Raw genomic sequence first — 16,386 nt, 5'->3', positions numbered from 1 at the left:
TTTTGTAAGAATCTCTGAATACTATTTACAATAAACTATTTACAATTAATACACCTGTTTAACATGCTAGGGTTTTTAAAAAAAGGACAAAACTCTTCACATAATTCACATATTGTTTTTTTTACATACAAGCAATATTTACCCCTTACAAAAGTCCAACCAATGTGTTTGGTGAAATTTCAGAATTGCATAGGGCTTTGTGCTGTGGATCATTATTAGAAGTGGACTCTCTTCTCAGACTTGTCTTTCAGAAAGAAAAGACAGGGATCTGCATTTTCTGCTCTCAAACATATCCCTTTTATCCCCTTTTTAGGTGACTAAAAATGGCATTCACTCCTCGTAGGAACATTAAAAATAATTAAACACTGTTATGATTACATTTGAATTAACACTGTAATGTAAACCATCGCAGACTAAATGCACAGAGAACTCTAATTCAGATGTTATTGTAACCACAGTCCCTGGAAATTAACTTTCCAGAATGACAAGAGATGTCTATTTCATACATTTGTTCCTTCACAAATGAATAGCAGTCTGTTTCCAAATTAGCTAAAAATGCATTCCGATAAATTCATTTGTGACACCGTGTATAGTAAACATTCCAGAGTTTTACAAAATTCCCTTCCCAGGGCTATGCTTGGTTAAAACCTCCTATCAGTAAATTTTCAAGCAAAACACAGTAAGTACTATAGAAGCGAATAACGCAGGCAGATCATAAAACAAACTCATTAAAGACAAAATTGCCACTGGGTTCTTCTAATGACTAAAAATATTGGGGACAACCTTGTTTGATATCATTTTTTACTGTTCATTGTCTTGGTTCAATGAAAATGTCTAAGATTTTAACATGCTGCAGTTCTTGTGTTTTTAGGCAATAAGTGACCGGTTCAAATTTGCTGGGAATTTTTTTCTGACTGTAATGTTTAGTACAACAGCAGACATTTAATGTGGTTTGCTTGGATGTGGTTGAGAATTCAAATGAAGACATGTCTGCTTGTATGCAGAGTAGAGTACAAAACGTTTGGTTGGTACAAAGATGTGTCACTTATGAGGAGATGGCAAAGCTAACAATATTTCGTCTTTGGATGGGTAAGTCCGTATCTTGTAATTTAGCTACAATTTTCCTTTTCGCATAAAATCTTATATCGAGCTAATTCATTTTCTTTGTGCAGGTCTGTCTATTTGTTCTGCCACAAGTGAGACTTTGAATGTGACATTTGTGAACCCTGGAGAGAATGTAAGCATCTCTTGTGACTTTGGCGAAAACACTGTATACTGGTACATTCAATACTCGGCACAACCTCCACTGGCAATATTGCGAACATTCAAAGAGAATTTAGAACATGCTTTTTATATACATGGCTACAAAGAAAAGCATGCAATAAAAACAAAGAACAGGTTGGTAATAAAAAATTTCACAAGTGAAGACAGCGCAATATATTACTGTGCTACGATAGAGATGAATGTACTCAAATTCAGCAAAGGAATTGGACTGAATATCACCGGTAAGGAATTTCATGCAATGTTTTTGTTTCTTTTTTACAATATAAAACTATGTATATGATATTTTGTGGCTGTATATGATTTTATATGAAAGTAAGAGAATTTAAAGGTTAGTTGTTATGTTCTCAAGGGACAAACTGCAGAGCCTAAAACAAAGTCTTTGTTTTAAAACCATCTTATTAATATATCGTACTTTGTTATATATGTAAAAATTTCAGACATTCTGGGTTAAGATGAGAATCAGGAAACACTGTGGTTAGGGTTGTTGCTCTGCGATCAAAAAGCTTCTGATTTGATTTTCCCTTCTTACTGCATTACAATTGATCAAGGTATTTACTGAAAATCAAAAACTGTGAGAATACCTTGCCACATGAATGAGTACATCATTGTAAAGTGGCCTCAGAGAAATACAATTAATCAGCTAAGCAATTTCCATTTTTTAGTTTATTACGCTGATGAGTAAAAAATACCCCATCTATGGTCAAGTTTACACATTTCTTAAATTCTTTTCAGCTATGCAAGAATAGTTCCTAAATTAAAACAATTTTGTTTTGTAGGCAAAATCACTGGAGATCAAAATCTAACTACTGTCATCCAAGGGCCAAGGGAAATCTTCATTTTTTCAAATGTATATCTCATTGTTTCCATTACTGCTAATTTCATTTTGATGATTATAATCATAGGTGAGTCATGTGGAAAACTGGGCAAATTTCTTTTTTTCAGATAAAATATATAAAATTTCAGAATATTAAAATGGAATTGCCATATGTCACAATCATTTTTAGTATGGAAGCTCATATTCAAGATCTTTTCTGACTGAGAAGCATTTATTATGTCAAACAAGTAAATGCAATACTGATTGGCTTTGCACTGACAAAGTAGGCTACATATATTCCTTATTAAATGTTCCACATTAATGAAGCATAATTTTTATCTTCTGTATGTAATGATGGCAAACACTACAGGCTTATGCTGTGTTTATATTGTTTAACTTCAAAGGTAAATTATATCTTTTCAATTTCAGTGTTAACTACTAGACTCTGCACAGCTCTAAACAGAGCCTGTGTAAAGAAACTGGACAAACCTCAAGAAGATGTTATGGTAATGAGATTGAATTTTTATTTTACAGTTAACACATTTTAATTACAATTCAACCGGGACATCACTATGATAAAACACACACATAGTCTGAAACCGCTTGTTCCGAGAGGGGTTGCAGTGAGCTGGAGCCTAACCCGGAAACATAGGGTGCAAGGCCATAGGGGGAGGGGATGCACGCCAGTCTGTCGCAAGGCACCCCAAGCAGGACTCGAACCCCAGACCCGCTCGAGAGCAGAACCTGGTCAAACCTGCTGCGCCATTGCGCCCCTTTATGATAAAATAAGAAGATATTAATCTAGGATATCCATTTGACACCAAATCAAGATTTTCATATACTTATTGTTTTTGATTTTGTTTAAAGTAGCTCTGATAAATCATATGTTGTAAGACAAATCAGAAAGTTCTGAAAATGTCTCAGTTAAAAGATTCTATATTTACACATGTGAAAGCTGGAAAGCAGGTTTTAACCACATATCCTGTTTACTTGTGGTCTGTGCAATTTTTTTCTATAGATGTTCCATTGTGTGAGCTTTGATAATAAATGCCACTACTGCCGTTTCTATTTTACAGTACAGTGCATTACAGATATCGGCAAGAGAGAACATTGCAAAGAGTCAAACAGCATGCATTTACTCTGAAGTTCGCATTCCAGGACCATGAGCACATAGCCGAAGTCTAGTTAAAGGTTGTGAAGATTCAGAAGATCTGTTCATTTTTAAACAGCTGGAACCTCACCGAAAAGCAAAGTGACCAAAGCAGCCTTAGGCATGTGGGGGCTTGTGTTTTTCATCTAAGTCCTCTTTTGGAAGTTTCTATTTTACTTATTTCTTTGTTCTCTGGATCTATGAATTTATTTACCGCTGTTTACTATGCTGGCAATCCTCTTTATCTGTTTTGTGTTGTACTGAAAAACACTCTTTAAAGTGTTCTGTGATTCCATGATGTGTTTACAACTGAGTGTGAATATCGAACAAATATACATTGTTTTTGTACGCATTTGCAGCATTTTAAAGGTAATTTCACCAGCATGTCTTAGTAAAGTAACTGCCTTAAGTATTTATGTATTAAATCTGGGGACAGCTGGTAGTATTGTGGTTTGAGCTACTGCCTTTGGACCCAAAGAATGCAGATTTGATCCCTCCAGCCGGCTGTAGCACCCTTGGGCAAGGTACATACCCTAAAATTGCTCCAGTAACATTACCCAGTTGTATAAATTGGTAAATAATTGCAGACTAACATTGTAAGTCGCTTTGGAGAAAACATCAGCTAAATGAATAAATGTAAATCTTAGCAGAGTAGTTACCAAACATTCTTTTTATAAGTACTGCTTTTTGATCCATTTTCTTTAGTCAAAAAATAAAAGCAACTGCACAGCATATTTTTATAAAGACAAATTTATCCACAATTATAATTAAGCTTCCTTTTTTTTTTTTTTTTAACTTGTCGGGTATCTATTCAAATCTGAAAGCATTAAAAAAAAATAAAAAAATATCTCTTTGCACCTCTGCTTTCAGGTTAAGTTGATTGGAATATTTAAACTACCACGAATATGCGAGAGCTTTGGAGACAGATAACATTATCAGGTGATCCCTGAGTTATCAGTTCTCCATTTCTCTGTGCCCTCAAGCTTTCTGAGCTTAATACTGACACTTTTTGTTTTGGAAATATCACGTTTAAATGAGTAAGTGTTCTTTTGTTTTATTTCCATACTATTACGTGGCAGCAAAAACAGTACAGCAAACACAAATGTATAACGAACAAAGGAAAGGTTCAAGTCCCTCTGCTGAAGGCACAGGTCCGTCAACCTTCATTAGCACTGTCCTCGCTGTCCCGGCCCAGGGCAGTGCCATCTTTGTAGAGTCCGGTGTGTGCCTTCAACACAAAAAGAGTTTTGCATGAGCAACCAGCTTCCGCATCTCAAGCACAAGCCTACCAATCGAGCCCAAAACCTCAATGCACAGACTGCCAGAAATACTGTCATATCGCTGTAATATCTGTCATACATCGATAACACCCCTATCCCAGTCCTTCAGGAATCTCTTGACAAAACGCTGGGGTAGGCCAGTCATCTTCACAATTTCGGGCACCGACTTCCCCGCTTTGTGGAAGCCAACGATAAGCCCCCGATCAAAGTCTGTCATCTGTTCCGCTGTAACATTGCTATCCATCTGTGCTACCCTGAACAGAAAGAGGTACGAAAGCAGCGGTTAGCTCACGTACACATAGTACAAGTGATGCGCAGAGCATATATATTATATTATATGTCACGTGTACCTGGGACAACTCAGAGAATTTACCTTTTTCAATCATCTAAATAATAATGTGCGTGCTGTGTGTATATTTTGACTGGGTCCTGATTTTGTTTTTCTCAATTTCTATGTTTTACTGATGAATTTCACTCCACTCAGCTCTTTCAAATGATGCACATTTCACAGAGCCGCAAAATCAAAACGCGCCAACTTCAACTTGTGCTCCTGGTTAAACCAGCAAATTGTAGGGCTTATTTCCCGGAGAAGCAGAGAGTATTTCAGCTGAAATCAACAAGGATTTACGCTATGTAATAATTGTCACAAAACCAACACCGGTCGTTTTTTACTTTTTTTAACCAAATTCCCCATTTCTGCTTGAAACTCAAGGGGCACAAACATAATAATTATGAATGATGATCCTCCCCCAGAGTCGTTACCTTTTCTTGTCAGCCATCTTTCCTCGGTGGTGTTTATGACGGCTGCGTGCCGCTCAGTCGAGCACAGCACAGCGCTGTGGTGGGAGGCGCTTCTTTTATTTTGCCTCATTCTGGTATAATAAAAAACTAACATGGCGGCGCCCGCACAAAGAAATGTGTGTCTCGGAGCTTAAATATGAAGCGTCTTGAAACCCCAAGAACGCTACAAGCGCCATCTTGTGTTGGAACGCCTCAGGGTTCTTTTCCTGAAGATTTTCACCAGGGACTTCAAAACTGAAAGCGACTAGTTGCAGATGAATATAGTACAACGCGTCCATGGCGTGAATTGCTTGGCAATCATTGAACAGAGGTTGTGAAGACATTATTTCTAAATTAGACAAGTCCGATGCTGTTTCAAGTAAAGTTAGTAAAAGTCCTGTGACAGAGTGGTGTGCCCTGCCTTACACCCAGTGTTTCTAGGATAGCCTCCCAACTACTGACGGAAAATGAAATAATCTTACTTACAGCATGTTTTTCATTCTTGATTGCTTTTACAAATAAATCAAGTCACAAACAGAATTAACATGTCATAACGTGTTCATAAGTCATGTCCAATATGGTTTGAGGCAAGTTGTCAGTTGAAGAATAAAATCAGGTGCATATCTTTACGTAGAACTATGTGTGGGTGGTGCGAGAAATGAAACAAGGTTGTGTATGCAATCATCGTTTATTGCGCGACAAATCACGGCACTCTACAGATTCAATGGAATCATATATGGCAAGGGTGATGATATGAGAAGTATGATATGTGGTTGCTGCATCGCAAGCCATCCAAATTTCTTACGAGGACCATGTCAATGCACAAGCCACCGTGTCGTAGGTGCCGTTGTCGAGGCCAGCCTCAAACCAAACGTGTCGCGCATGATGTAATGGAAAGCGGCGTTCTCGCTTCTGGATACGTCTATGTTGAAATTGCCGGCAAGCACGATGGGCATGTCGCAGCAGCCTTCTGCAGCTAGAATGCGATCAATTGGCTGATGTTGGGGCTGTACACGGTGTGGTAGTAGGATAGAAAGTACTGTACATTGCGAAGCGACGTGCCTGGGTTGATGTAGATGGCAACGAGCGAGCACCATCTCGTGCCAATGGTTACCTTCGGCCGCACAAATGTCTCTGTTCTGATTTTGTCGCCTCCGTCATCTGGGACGGTCATGAGAATGTGCGGAGTTGCCATGGTGCTGGTGCCGTCCTTTTCGTAGATCGCCACGCCACCCGTCCTCACGTCGTCTTGCTTAACTGCGTTACCCATTTGAATCCAGCGACAGTGACTCTGTCGCTGCCGCTGAGCCAGGTTTCATTGAGCACTAAAAGATTGACGGACTGCACGATCACATCGGACTCCAAGTCCGTGGCGTGAACATGCAAGCTCTGCATGCACGAATGACATTAGGGACGTTGATGACTTGCCTGGCGCAACAGTGAGGAACCTCCAATGGATGGTTGGCCAGGTGTCACAGCTCAGTCCGCAGCTCCATGATCTTGGGCGAGTTGTTGCCTTTGGCGTGGTAGAACTTGAAGTCGCTTTTCGCGTTGGTGAGGCACAACCCGTCGATCAATGTAACTCGCGACAAAGCCATGTACACGAGCTGCTGATCCTGTGCCTTGCTGTAGTCAAAGATGATCTCGGTGAATGTTCCGCCTCGCAATTTGTGGATGGTGAGCGCGCAAGCCGGAGACAGCGGGAAATGCACTCGCTTGCATTTGATGGTCGACGACAGAGTGATCGTCGCGTGCCTCCAGCTGATCAACACCCAGTCGCGAGACAGCACACCCGGCATACTGGCAACAGTGGGCCGTATCTTGACGCATAGCTTGGAACCAATGTACGGGCTGTCAAAGTGAAGCCACACGCAGCAAAGCTTGTCTGGCTCGTCTGGATTGCGTTCCAAATACTTTATCTCACCAATCGCGCCATTGACTAGCCCGTCCTCCACATCCACGTTGCAGTTCAGCATGAATGGCTTACCCTCGCACAACTGCAGCACATATGGTAGCCCATCGCATTTGGCGAAGGTCATCTTGTAGAGCCGCGTCTTGTGATGAAAGAGGCGCACGGCGCCCGGCACATTGTCGTTGCACCACTAGGTGGTTCTGAATCGTTGCTCGATCATGGCAGTTTCATGGCCATAATATATTGCTGGGAAGGAGAGTTCTTCCGTGTACGAGTCAAAGATCACACTAAGAGGTACGTGTCTCTGCCCAGGCACGATATCTAAATACTTGGACTCATTCCACAGCATAGTCTGTTGCACACCAAGCAGCAGCTCCTTGTTGTTGTCCACGTCAATTGTCTGGAGCTCAGCGGCGGCGTCAGCAGTGGCCGAGGTGGTGGCCGGCTGCGGGCACCCCAACAACTGGAACACCTCCTCGTCAAACATAATGTTGTAGTGTTTATACAATGGCGTTGTGCACCAAGTGCTTCTTGATGCTCACATTGAAGGCGTAATCGTCATCCAGTTGGCGAGGCAGCTGCCTCACCATGTTGTCGACATCGAGAGGCACATTGATTACTTGCCCAATTATCTTGTAAGCGCCGGTCTCCTGTCGCAACCAACGAATCTGCATGAACAGCAGTCACGGCAAGATCAGCCGTTTGGTGATGAGATCCAGCGGTGGCAGGTGTATCGGGTGCTCAGAATACGTGTAGCCGTTGCTTCGGCTCAGAGAGGGTACCGTAGGGCGTTGAGCGCCTGGCGGCAAGTAAAGCACAGCCTGAACACGGGCAGTCGAGCGCACTCATCGGCGAACTCTTCGAGCACGACCACCTGCGACACGCTGATGAGACTAAGGTCGAGCTTGAACCACAGTGTCACACACGTGTCCAAACAGGTCGTTGACAAACTGCACGCGGAATGTGTCGCCAGTGTGCTTGTAGTAAGCCTCGTACTCGGCCCACCTGACATACTCGGTCTCGGCATCTTCGGCGCCCTGCTGCCCCAATCCACTTGGCCCAGATATCAGGTTGGTCGATGCTGCATGTACATCCATGGGCTCGTGCTGCACGAGAAGTCGATGTTTGCTCCCGTGCCGCCTTCCCCCAGGCACACTGCTCACGCTTTCACTGAGCTGGTGTCTTGGCTCATGTCTTTCGAGTCCCAGAGGCCTCAGCTTGCTCCCGAAGTGCAGCTCGTGGGTCGCGAAAGTACTTTGCGTCGTGCTACTTGGGCATCTTTGAAATTTTCAATTCGATGATTCGCCTTCAGGCCCCCTACCTCGGTCTAAATTTAGGTTTTCCTGCCCGTACGATACGCGTCCGATAGCACAGCTCTCTAACTACAAACTGAGGTGCTAACATCAACGCTATGCCACGTGGTTCAAACGTGGCAACATCTAGGGCAACGCACAGCAACTCCATAACGGGCCAAACGTGTAGCTCTATGTTCCCCCCCCACAAAAAGAAAAAAAAAAAAAAAAAACCCCACACTTCACATTTTATTTCACAAGCTCACATATCTCCCATAACTTCATAGTCTTTCATGTCATTCAGTTTATGTTTTTCCTGCTAATTTCAAGGTGGTATTTATTATATTTCACCTACAATGAAACAAGTTAACAGTTTTTTTTTTTTTAGGAAACAAAACAGTTTCATCAAAACAGAAAACCACACAATAAGTAATGGGAATGTACAGTTACACTGATCACAGAACATACACTTCCAACAATTTAATGGAGAGGGAGCTGTGTCTCAATGTTACAAGTGTGAACAGGCTTAGGACATCTATCATCAAGATGCAACTGGACAAAAAAAAAATCTTAACAGATCAATATTGTTTTCACAATATATACATATATTTAAATCAGTTAAATTAACTGTTACACATCTCAGACATTTACAACACTAGCAAACAGCAAGAATAACAAAATCAGCATCCAGTGGTACCTTCTCTATTCCAACAGTGGGGAAAAGAATGACAGAACACAGCACTATGCCTTAGAGGGAACTTGTGTGACTTTTCATGCAGCCTGGTTTAAATATGATTCACTCATGTGAACCAAAGTCTTTAACCTATGCTTTGACTTATTGCCAATTGCTAAGACTTTTCTCCCCATTGTGTCCAACTGACTACAGAAACATGAAATGTAACTGGTATTACTCACTCACAGGAAGAGTGAGTCACAAGTTAAAGCACATGAAGTTTGGTTGTGTGTTGTAATTCAGGGCAGTTTTATGGAGAAGACACTTAAGACATTCTCCACAATTGCATGCATTTTTTTTTATGAAGGAAATCACAAAATTCTGTAGATTGTCACTACAGCTACACTTGTAAACCACTTCAGACAAATGTCAATATAAGCTCTGAAAGGAATGAAAATGCAATTTATATTGAACAAATTGATGCATAAATTATATTTCAATATGATCATATTTGCAAAAATGACATGCATTTTCAGTAATGTTGCCTAAAATTTTCCAAAGAAATTATTTTTTTAGCAATCCAGGCTACCTAAGGATAGGGGAAATGGGCAAGGAGAATACCACACACACACACACACACACACACACACACACACACACACTTCACAACCAAAAGGTAAAGTAGGACTGCTTAATCCAGACGGATCTTCTGGTTGGTCATCCTATAGATGATGCTATCATAGCCTGGGTCCATGTTCCACAGGTTGTAGGCAATGACTATGACAGCCAGCACCAGACCAATCATGAGCCACAGCACAATGTTGAAAATCACAGCATAGTCAAAGTCGTACTTGTACGCTAGATTAAACTTGTTGTCTTCATTTTCCTGTAGAAAACAATTGATAAAAAGTACTGAAATGAATTACCCCAAAGTAGTTTACTTCCATTACTTTTGACATCTTTTAACAGTATTTCAAGTATTCATGATAAAAGCAAACAAAAAAAACATCATACATAAAAAAGGCAAAGCAAAACTGATCATACACCTTTCCAGAATTAAATCCCTGAACAATTTCACTTTACAGTTAAAAAGGTCACAAAAATAATCATGTCCTTCTCAGATTAAAAAATGATCATAGACCATTTTCATGCAATCCTTTGACAGGACTGTATTCCAACCTGTTAAATAGTACATACACTCTGTCTGGATTGAAGAATAGACCGGGACTTCCTGGTAAGTGCCGTCTCAAAGGTCTTCACTGTTACAACCTCCACCACAGCATTGCTGCTGTAAATGCTGGACAGATCCTCTGCAAACTGCAACATCACAAAGAGCATTATCTCAAACTTTGATCAAAGACTGGTATCATGTGAAAACTAATTTTGTATTCTTATTAAAGTTAACATGTGGTCTTTTCCCCCTCACACAGCCTAGAGTTGGTCATTTCAGCAGGAAGGAAAAAGCCATGGACCCGACAGTTCTTTGCGATTCCAAAATTATGACGACTTCTCTCACCTTCTGCAGCGCTTCAGCCAAAATCTTGGCAGCGTCCTGAAACTGCTGAGAATCCATCCCATACTGCCGACTGATCTCCTCCAGACCTGCGAACTCCAGGGAGTACAAATCTGGAGAATGATCCTTCGCAAGGTGCCTGTGTCGCAGCAGCTAAGGAAGGAAGAGGGGGGGAAAAAAAAAAAACCCATTTAAAAAACCCAACTTTACATACTAGATTGAAGGATACATTTACTCCCATCACCAGATTAAAGTTCAAAATCAAACTTTATGCTAAAAATTTCTGCTTTGTTTATATAGAAAAATGTGACAATGGGTGAAAGGGCTATCTACAGGAATGCTCGAGAACTTGAAGTCACATACAGGTGGCCTGGGATGTGTAGCATGTTAGTCTTACCAGGGCAGCTATGTCATGCAGCACCTGCACCTCAGACAGGAATAGTAGGTCCACCTTTAAGAAGAGACCATCAGGACCAAATTCAAAACTGCTCCAAAGACGGTTTCATTAAGATCTTCGCAACATTGGTAAAAATATACTCCATTGGTCTCTACCTCATTGCTCCGGCTGAGGGAGTTGAGAGGCATGGAATTCAGGACGGAGCCCTCCTGAGAGAGACGTCCTTTGATCTGCTGCAATGTAACGGGGAGGTCTTCAAACACCGCATTGGCTTTCCCCACCATGTAAAGCCTCTTTGGAAATAGACACGGTGACATGACAAAAAAAAAAAGTCAACAGCCTGAACAACCAAATTTATGTTCCCCCCCCCCAACAATATTCACCATCATTGTTGAAAATACAAAAAAATTCAAATACTTTTGAGCATAATTGTTAACATGATTCTTTTTTTCCCTCTTTTTCTTAAAAATTAGTTGGATGGAATACAAAAAAAAAAAAAAAAAAAAAAGACTGCTCCTTAGCCAATGATAAGGAACTGCATTTTCATAAAAGACACGTTTCCTTGTGTCCTACCTCTTCACTAGGTGCCAGCTGCAACACAACAGGAGTGTCATCCACAAACAAAGTGTGAACTGTGTTGGATACACTATCTAACGTGAAAGGCACAGGCTGAAGGAGGAAAAAAAGCAAAGATGTAAGCCTCCATACACAGCAGAACATTTATTCCAGTACTACATATTTTGGTTGCAAATTTTATACTGTACATTTCCTGAAACAAAACCTAAGACATACTGAAACAATCACTTCAGAGAAGTATTAAACAGTGGTGATGGAGGGGGCAGAGCAAGCCTGTCACTCACATGTTCCAGGGGGTAAGACATCGAGCTCTGAGAAAATTCCAAACTGTTCACTCCCCTCACCACCACCAGCGCCGTGGCCCGAGGTCTCTCGAACAGGGGCCCCACCTGCAGGCCTGGCCAGCCTAGATCCTACGCAAAATTCACCAAAACACACAAATCACATCATGTACAATATCTGGACGCAATAGGTGCTACACTTTAATGAACACATGTACTTTGACCTTTATCCTTGAAATAACCGAACAGACCTCCTGCACCGAAAAGCCCATGGTGAGGGCAACCAGATCCGGGACCTTTTCCCCAGAAATGGGCCAACGTCCCTCACGGAATGTCACATATTGTGGAGCTTGCAGCACAGTCAGCTGATCCGCGGCAATGCCTGCAGCACAACACACAAATGTCGCCGTCTGACTCAAGCACAACACATGAGCTGTTACCGGGTTTTCAGGCTTCCATATCAGGACTGTTTCCATGGGAAAGAAGAAGTGGAAACTATGGGTCAAGAAATGTCTCTACCAACATGTCCATTCTGAGCTCCAGGCTGGCACAGAAAGAAGGCAGCAGATAAAAACTGTGTGTGTTGTGCCTTTCAGCAAACACACATGCCATGATCCATACTGTCACCTGCCTCACACCCCATGATTCCAGAATAGGTTCTGCACCAGAAAGCAGCAACTGTTAATCAACTGACAGCAAGAGAACAATTCTTTGTGTTGCTAAATCTGTACAAATGGTGTTAAATGTATTTTGTTTAGGAGCTGAATATAGTAAAACTGTGCAATGCTCTGAGCTCCACTCACTGGTCCCTTCCTACGAGCTCAGTCATTACGCCATGGCATGAAATACAACGAGTTAAAACTGCGGTGGACAGTGAGGACTTGTGAAAGTCGACGAAAGGGAACCGTGTGAAACTACTACCTAGCAAACAAACTACCCATCTATACATCAGAAAAAACCTATATTAACTAAAAAGACCGACGTAGTAAACATACTTGTCATTTTAGCTGCCATGATGATGATAACACTACAGACAGCCAGCCAGCCACCAGGATAACAACGGCTCGTCGACAAGACTCGCTTATAAGATACTACACTTGCTGTCCGTGCTGTAGCGATAATAAATAAGTAAATACTACTCACCTAGGAATAAAAAGGGGTAAATCATTAACGCAAACATTAGGAAATTTTTCCTTTCACATCCCCAACACAGCTTCATCGTCTTCATCTCCTTTTCAAGACGATCACCTGACATTAGAGATGCGAAGCATTATGGGTAAAGTCGTGCTTCCCCGTCAGATTGTATAAGTAGCACGGCGAAAGGGAGGGCAAAAACGGAAACCGTCCAATAGGCCGTGTGCAATGTCACACAACGACGAATGTGTTAGCCAATAAAAACGTCAGAAGCCGCAAAAAAAAAAAATGAAGTGGGCGGAAACTAACGTGAAAACATCCAATACATATTGAGTATTAAATGAAACGACAAAGATGTTATCCAATGAAAATGATTTATTTTTGTATCCGCACTCGAAGTGGGTGGGTACGTGCTGAAAGTATCCAATAGATGGTGTGTAATATGACACCAGTACGTTGACCCCTCCCATGGAAATGATTCTGTACAGCCGCTGTCATGTGACATATTGCCGCACTCTACCGTGATGGAGTAATTGCAATTGATTCATAAATTCGCATTATTTATTAATAAGATTATGATGCAAGAGTATGAGTAGGAGAAATTATACATAAGACAGTTTAATGGGGACAGATATTAATACATTTTAATTCAATGAATATCAGTCAGACTACATCACCAGAGGGGGGCGCGGTGGCGCAGTGGCGCAGTGGGTTGGACTGGGTCCTGCTCCCCGGTGGGCCTGGGATTCAAATCCTGCTGGGGGTGATGGACTGGTGTCCTGTCCTGGGTGTGTCCCCTCCCTCTATGCCCTGCATTGCTGGGTTAGGCTCCGGCTCCCCATGACCCCATATGGGACAGGCGGTTCAGACTCTCTGTGTGTGTGTGTGTGTGTGTGTGTGTGTGTGTGTGTGTGTGTGTATTTCACCACACATGTTATGTACAGAATGCACGGCCTAGACGTGTCACAAAGAACATGGGTTCCTCATCAGTTACGTAAGTAGTTAGGGTAGGGTTGGGGTATAATGTAGAGCTTCATGAACAAAAGCTCATGTTATTTATATTTTCTTAACTCGGTTTAACGTCGCCGTGGTTAAAATTGGTTTACACACTTACAGTGTGAAGGGGGCTGTAGCGTAACAGTGTCTTTCCAAACAAGTTTTCTTGTAACACCAAGAACAGAAACGCAAAACAGTACAAACAAGAGCACAGTAACATATCCAAAACGTTTTCGGGGTACATACTACAATGTAAATACCATTATATACAATATTAAACTGTGTAAACAAATATACAGCATGTTATTGCATGTTTAAATAGTTTGCCAACATTTTAAAATATTTAAATGTAAGAGCCTTCCCCAAGGTGCGGTGGCGCAGTGGGTTGGACCGGGTCCTGCTCTCTGGTGGGTCTGGGGTTCAAGTCCCGCTTGGGGTGCCTTGCGGCGGACTGGCGTCCCGTCTTGGGTGTGTCCCCTCCCCCTCCGGCCTTATGACCTGTGTTGCCGGGTAGGCTCCGGTTCCCCGCGACCCCATCTGGGATAAGTGGTTCAGAAAGTGTGTGTGTGTGTGTGTGTGTGTGTGTGTGTGTGAGTCTTCCCCAAGCATTTCATGCTAATATAATAATTCAATTTCAAATGACACATACATACACACTGTCTGAAACCACTTGTCCCATATGGGGTCGCGGTGAGCCGGAGCATAACCCGGCAACACAGGGTGCAAGGCTGGAGGGGGAGGGGACACAACCAGGATGGGACACTAGTCCATTGCAAGGCACCCCAAGTGGGACTCAAACCCCAGACCCCTCGGAAAGCAGGATCCGGTCAGGCCTGCTGCACCACTGTGCCCCCCAATTTCAAATGATATTTTTGGAATTCAAGTTCATCATGACATCCATTTCTTTTAATGTAATATCAGTATTGGTCCCCTGGAGAGGGGTGCGGTGGCGCAGTGGGTTGGACCGCAGTCCTGCTCTCCGGTGGGTCTGGGGTTCAAATCCCGCTTGGGGTGCCTTGCGACGGACTGGCGTCCCGTCCTGGGTGTGTCCCCTCCCTCTCTCCAGCCTTACGCCCTGTGTTGCCGGGTAGGCTCCGGTTCCCCGTGACCCTGTATGGGACAAGCGGTTCTGAAAATGTGTGTGTGTGTGTGTGTGTATTGGTCCCCTATTAATAGAAGTTTGCAATTTCAATCCAAAAAGTTTTTGCCTCAGAACACAGCCAAAACAAACTGGCTAATAGTTCTGTCAGTTTTGTAACATTTTTTTTTGCAGAACTGCCTTTTCGCACACACACACACACACACACGCATTTTCAGAACCGCTTGTCCCATACGGGGTCGCGGGGAGCCAGAGCCTAACCCGGCAACACAGGGCGTAAGGCGCATCGTAATTAATTGCACTAAACCTACTATTTTATTAAAGTGATAGATTCTTTGAACACTAACAGTTGGTAATAAAAATAAATGTGTGTGAACTCCATATACCTTGGTTATAATCTTGCTACAATTTACAGAAGCTCAAAGCAAAACTGACATACCATGAAACCACCATGAAAACTGATACAAAATCTTCTCCTACTTCCAGCGCTATTGCGGCACGGATGAAAACACATAAAAGATCCTGACTTGTTCCTTTAATGCTTGGAGAAATATTTAAACATTAATTTAACATTTAACACTTAAATTATAATACAGCAGAAACAAATAATGTTTTCGCCATGTTCACAGTGGATAGATTAACGTCCACGGTATTTGTAGTGCAAGAGTGTCAAGTTTGTTCACTGTGGGCATCAGACTCCTGCTCAGTGGGTATATTTTCCTCTCTTTTTTACATATTCATGGACAGGATGTGAAGGTGTAGACAAGATCTGGAGAGCACCTGAGTTGGGGCCACTGAGTTGTCATTGTTTCTCTTGGCAGACGATGTGCTCCTCGTGGGACTCATTGCAAGGCGATCTCAAGTATTCACTAAAGTAATTCAGAGTTCATTGTGACGCACTCAGGGTGAAGGTAGGTTCTTTCCGGCTGGTAGGTGCTATAGCCCCAGGTGGAGTAGTTTAAGTACCTTGAGGTTATCTTCATGGGTGATCGCAGAGGGAGCGACAGACCTGCTAAAGGCTTTTTGCAGCAGCTGCAGTGTTCTAAACACTGTACAGTAAAGCTTGCAATTTACGGTTTGGTCTGCAGTCTTCCACACCTACTGTCACAAGCTTATTGACTGAAAAAACAACACTGTCGGTACAAACGGTGGAAATATGGTTCCTCCACAGGGTACTGGAGCTCAGACTCCATGAAAAAGTGAAG

At 42.3% G+C, this 16,386-nt stretch overlaps 1 protein-coding gene across 1 annotated transcript; it reads right to left on the bottom strand.

Annotated features, from left to right (window-relative positions):
* Positions 1–8,748: 8,748 nt before the first annotated feature.
* Positions 8,749–13,273, bottom strand: atp6ap2 (ATPase H+ transporting accessory protein 2). Its single transcript, XM_018729261.2, has 9 exons — positions 13,096–13,273; positions 12,204–12,334; positions 11,956–12,084; positions 11,669–11,764; positions 11,251–11,388; positions 11,096–11,149; positions 10,702–10,851; positions 10,383–10,502; positions 8,749–10,071 (listed from the first exon to the last, which is right to left on the bottom strand). The coding sequence occupies exons 1-9, from the start codon at positions 13,205–13,207 to the stop codon at positions 9,877–9,879; spliced, it is 1,125 nt and encodes a 374-aa protein (XP_018584777.1). The 5' UTR covers positions 13,208–13,273; the 3' UTR covers positions 8,749–9,876.
* Positions 13,274–16,386: the final 3,113 nt, after the last annotated feature.

Source organism: Scleropages formosus, chromosome 14 (genome assembly GCF_900964775.1).
Source record: "Scleropages formosus chromosome 14, fSclFor1.1, whole genome shotgun sequence".
Taxonomy (NCBI): domain Eukaryota; kingdom Metazoa; phylum Chordata; class Actinopteri; order Osteoglossiformes; family Osteoglossidae; genus Scleropages; species Scleropages formosus.
The sequence above is the reverse complement of the archived record's forward strand: the minus strand, read 5'-3'. Positions and strand labels throughout refer to the sequence as shown.

Coding starts and splice junctions, on each gene's coding strand:
- atp6ap2 (XM_018729261.2), bottom strand. CDS start 13,207: ATGTCAGGTGATCGTCTTGAAAAGGAGATGAAGACGATGAAGCTGTGT. Junction 11,765..11,955: donor TGTCTTACCCCCTGGAACAT/GTGAGTGACAGG, acceptor TTCCTCCTTCAG/CCTGTGCCTTTCACGTTAGA. Junction 10,503..10,701: donor TGGCTGAAGCGCTGCAGAAG/GTGAGAGAAGTC, acceptor GTGATGTTGCAG/TTTGCAGAGGATCTGTCCAG.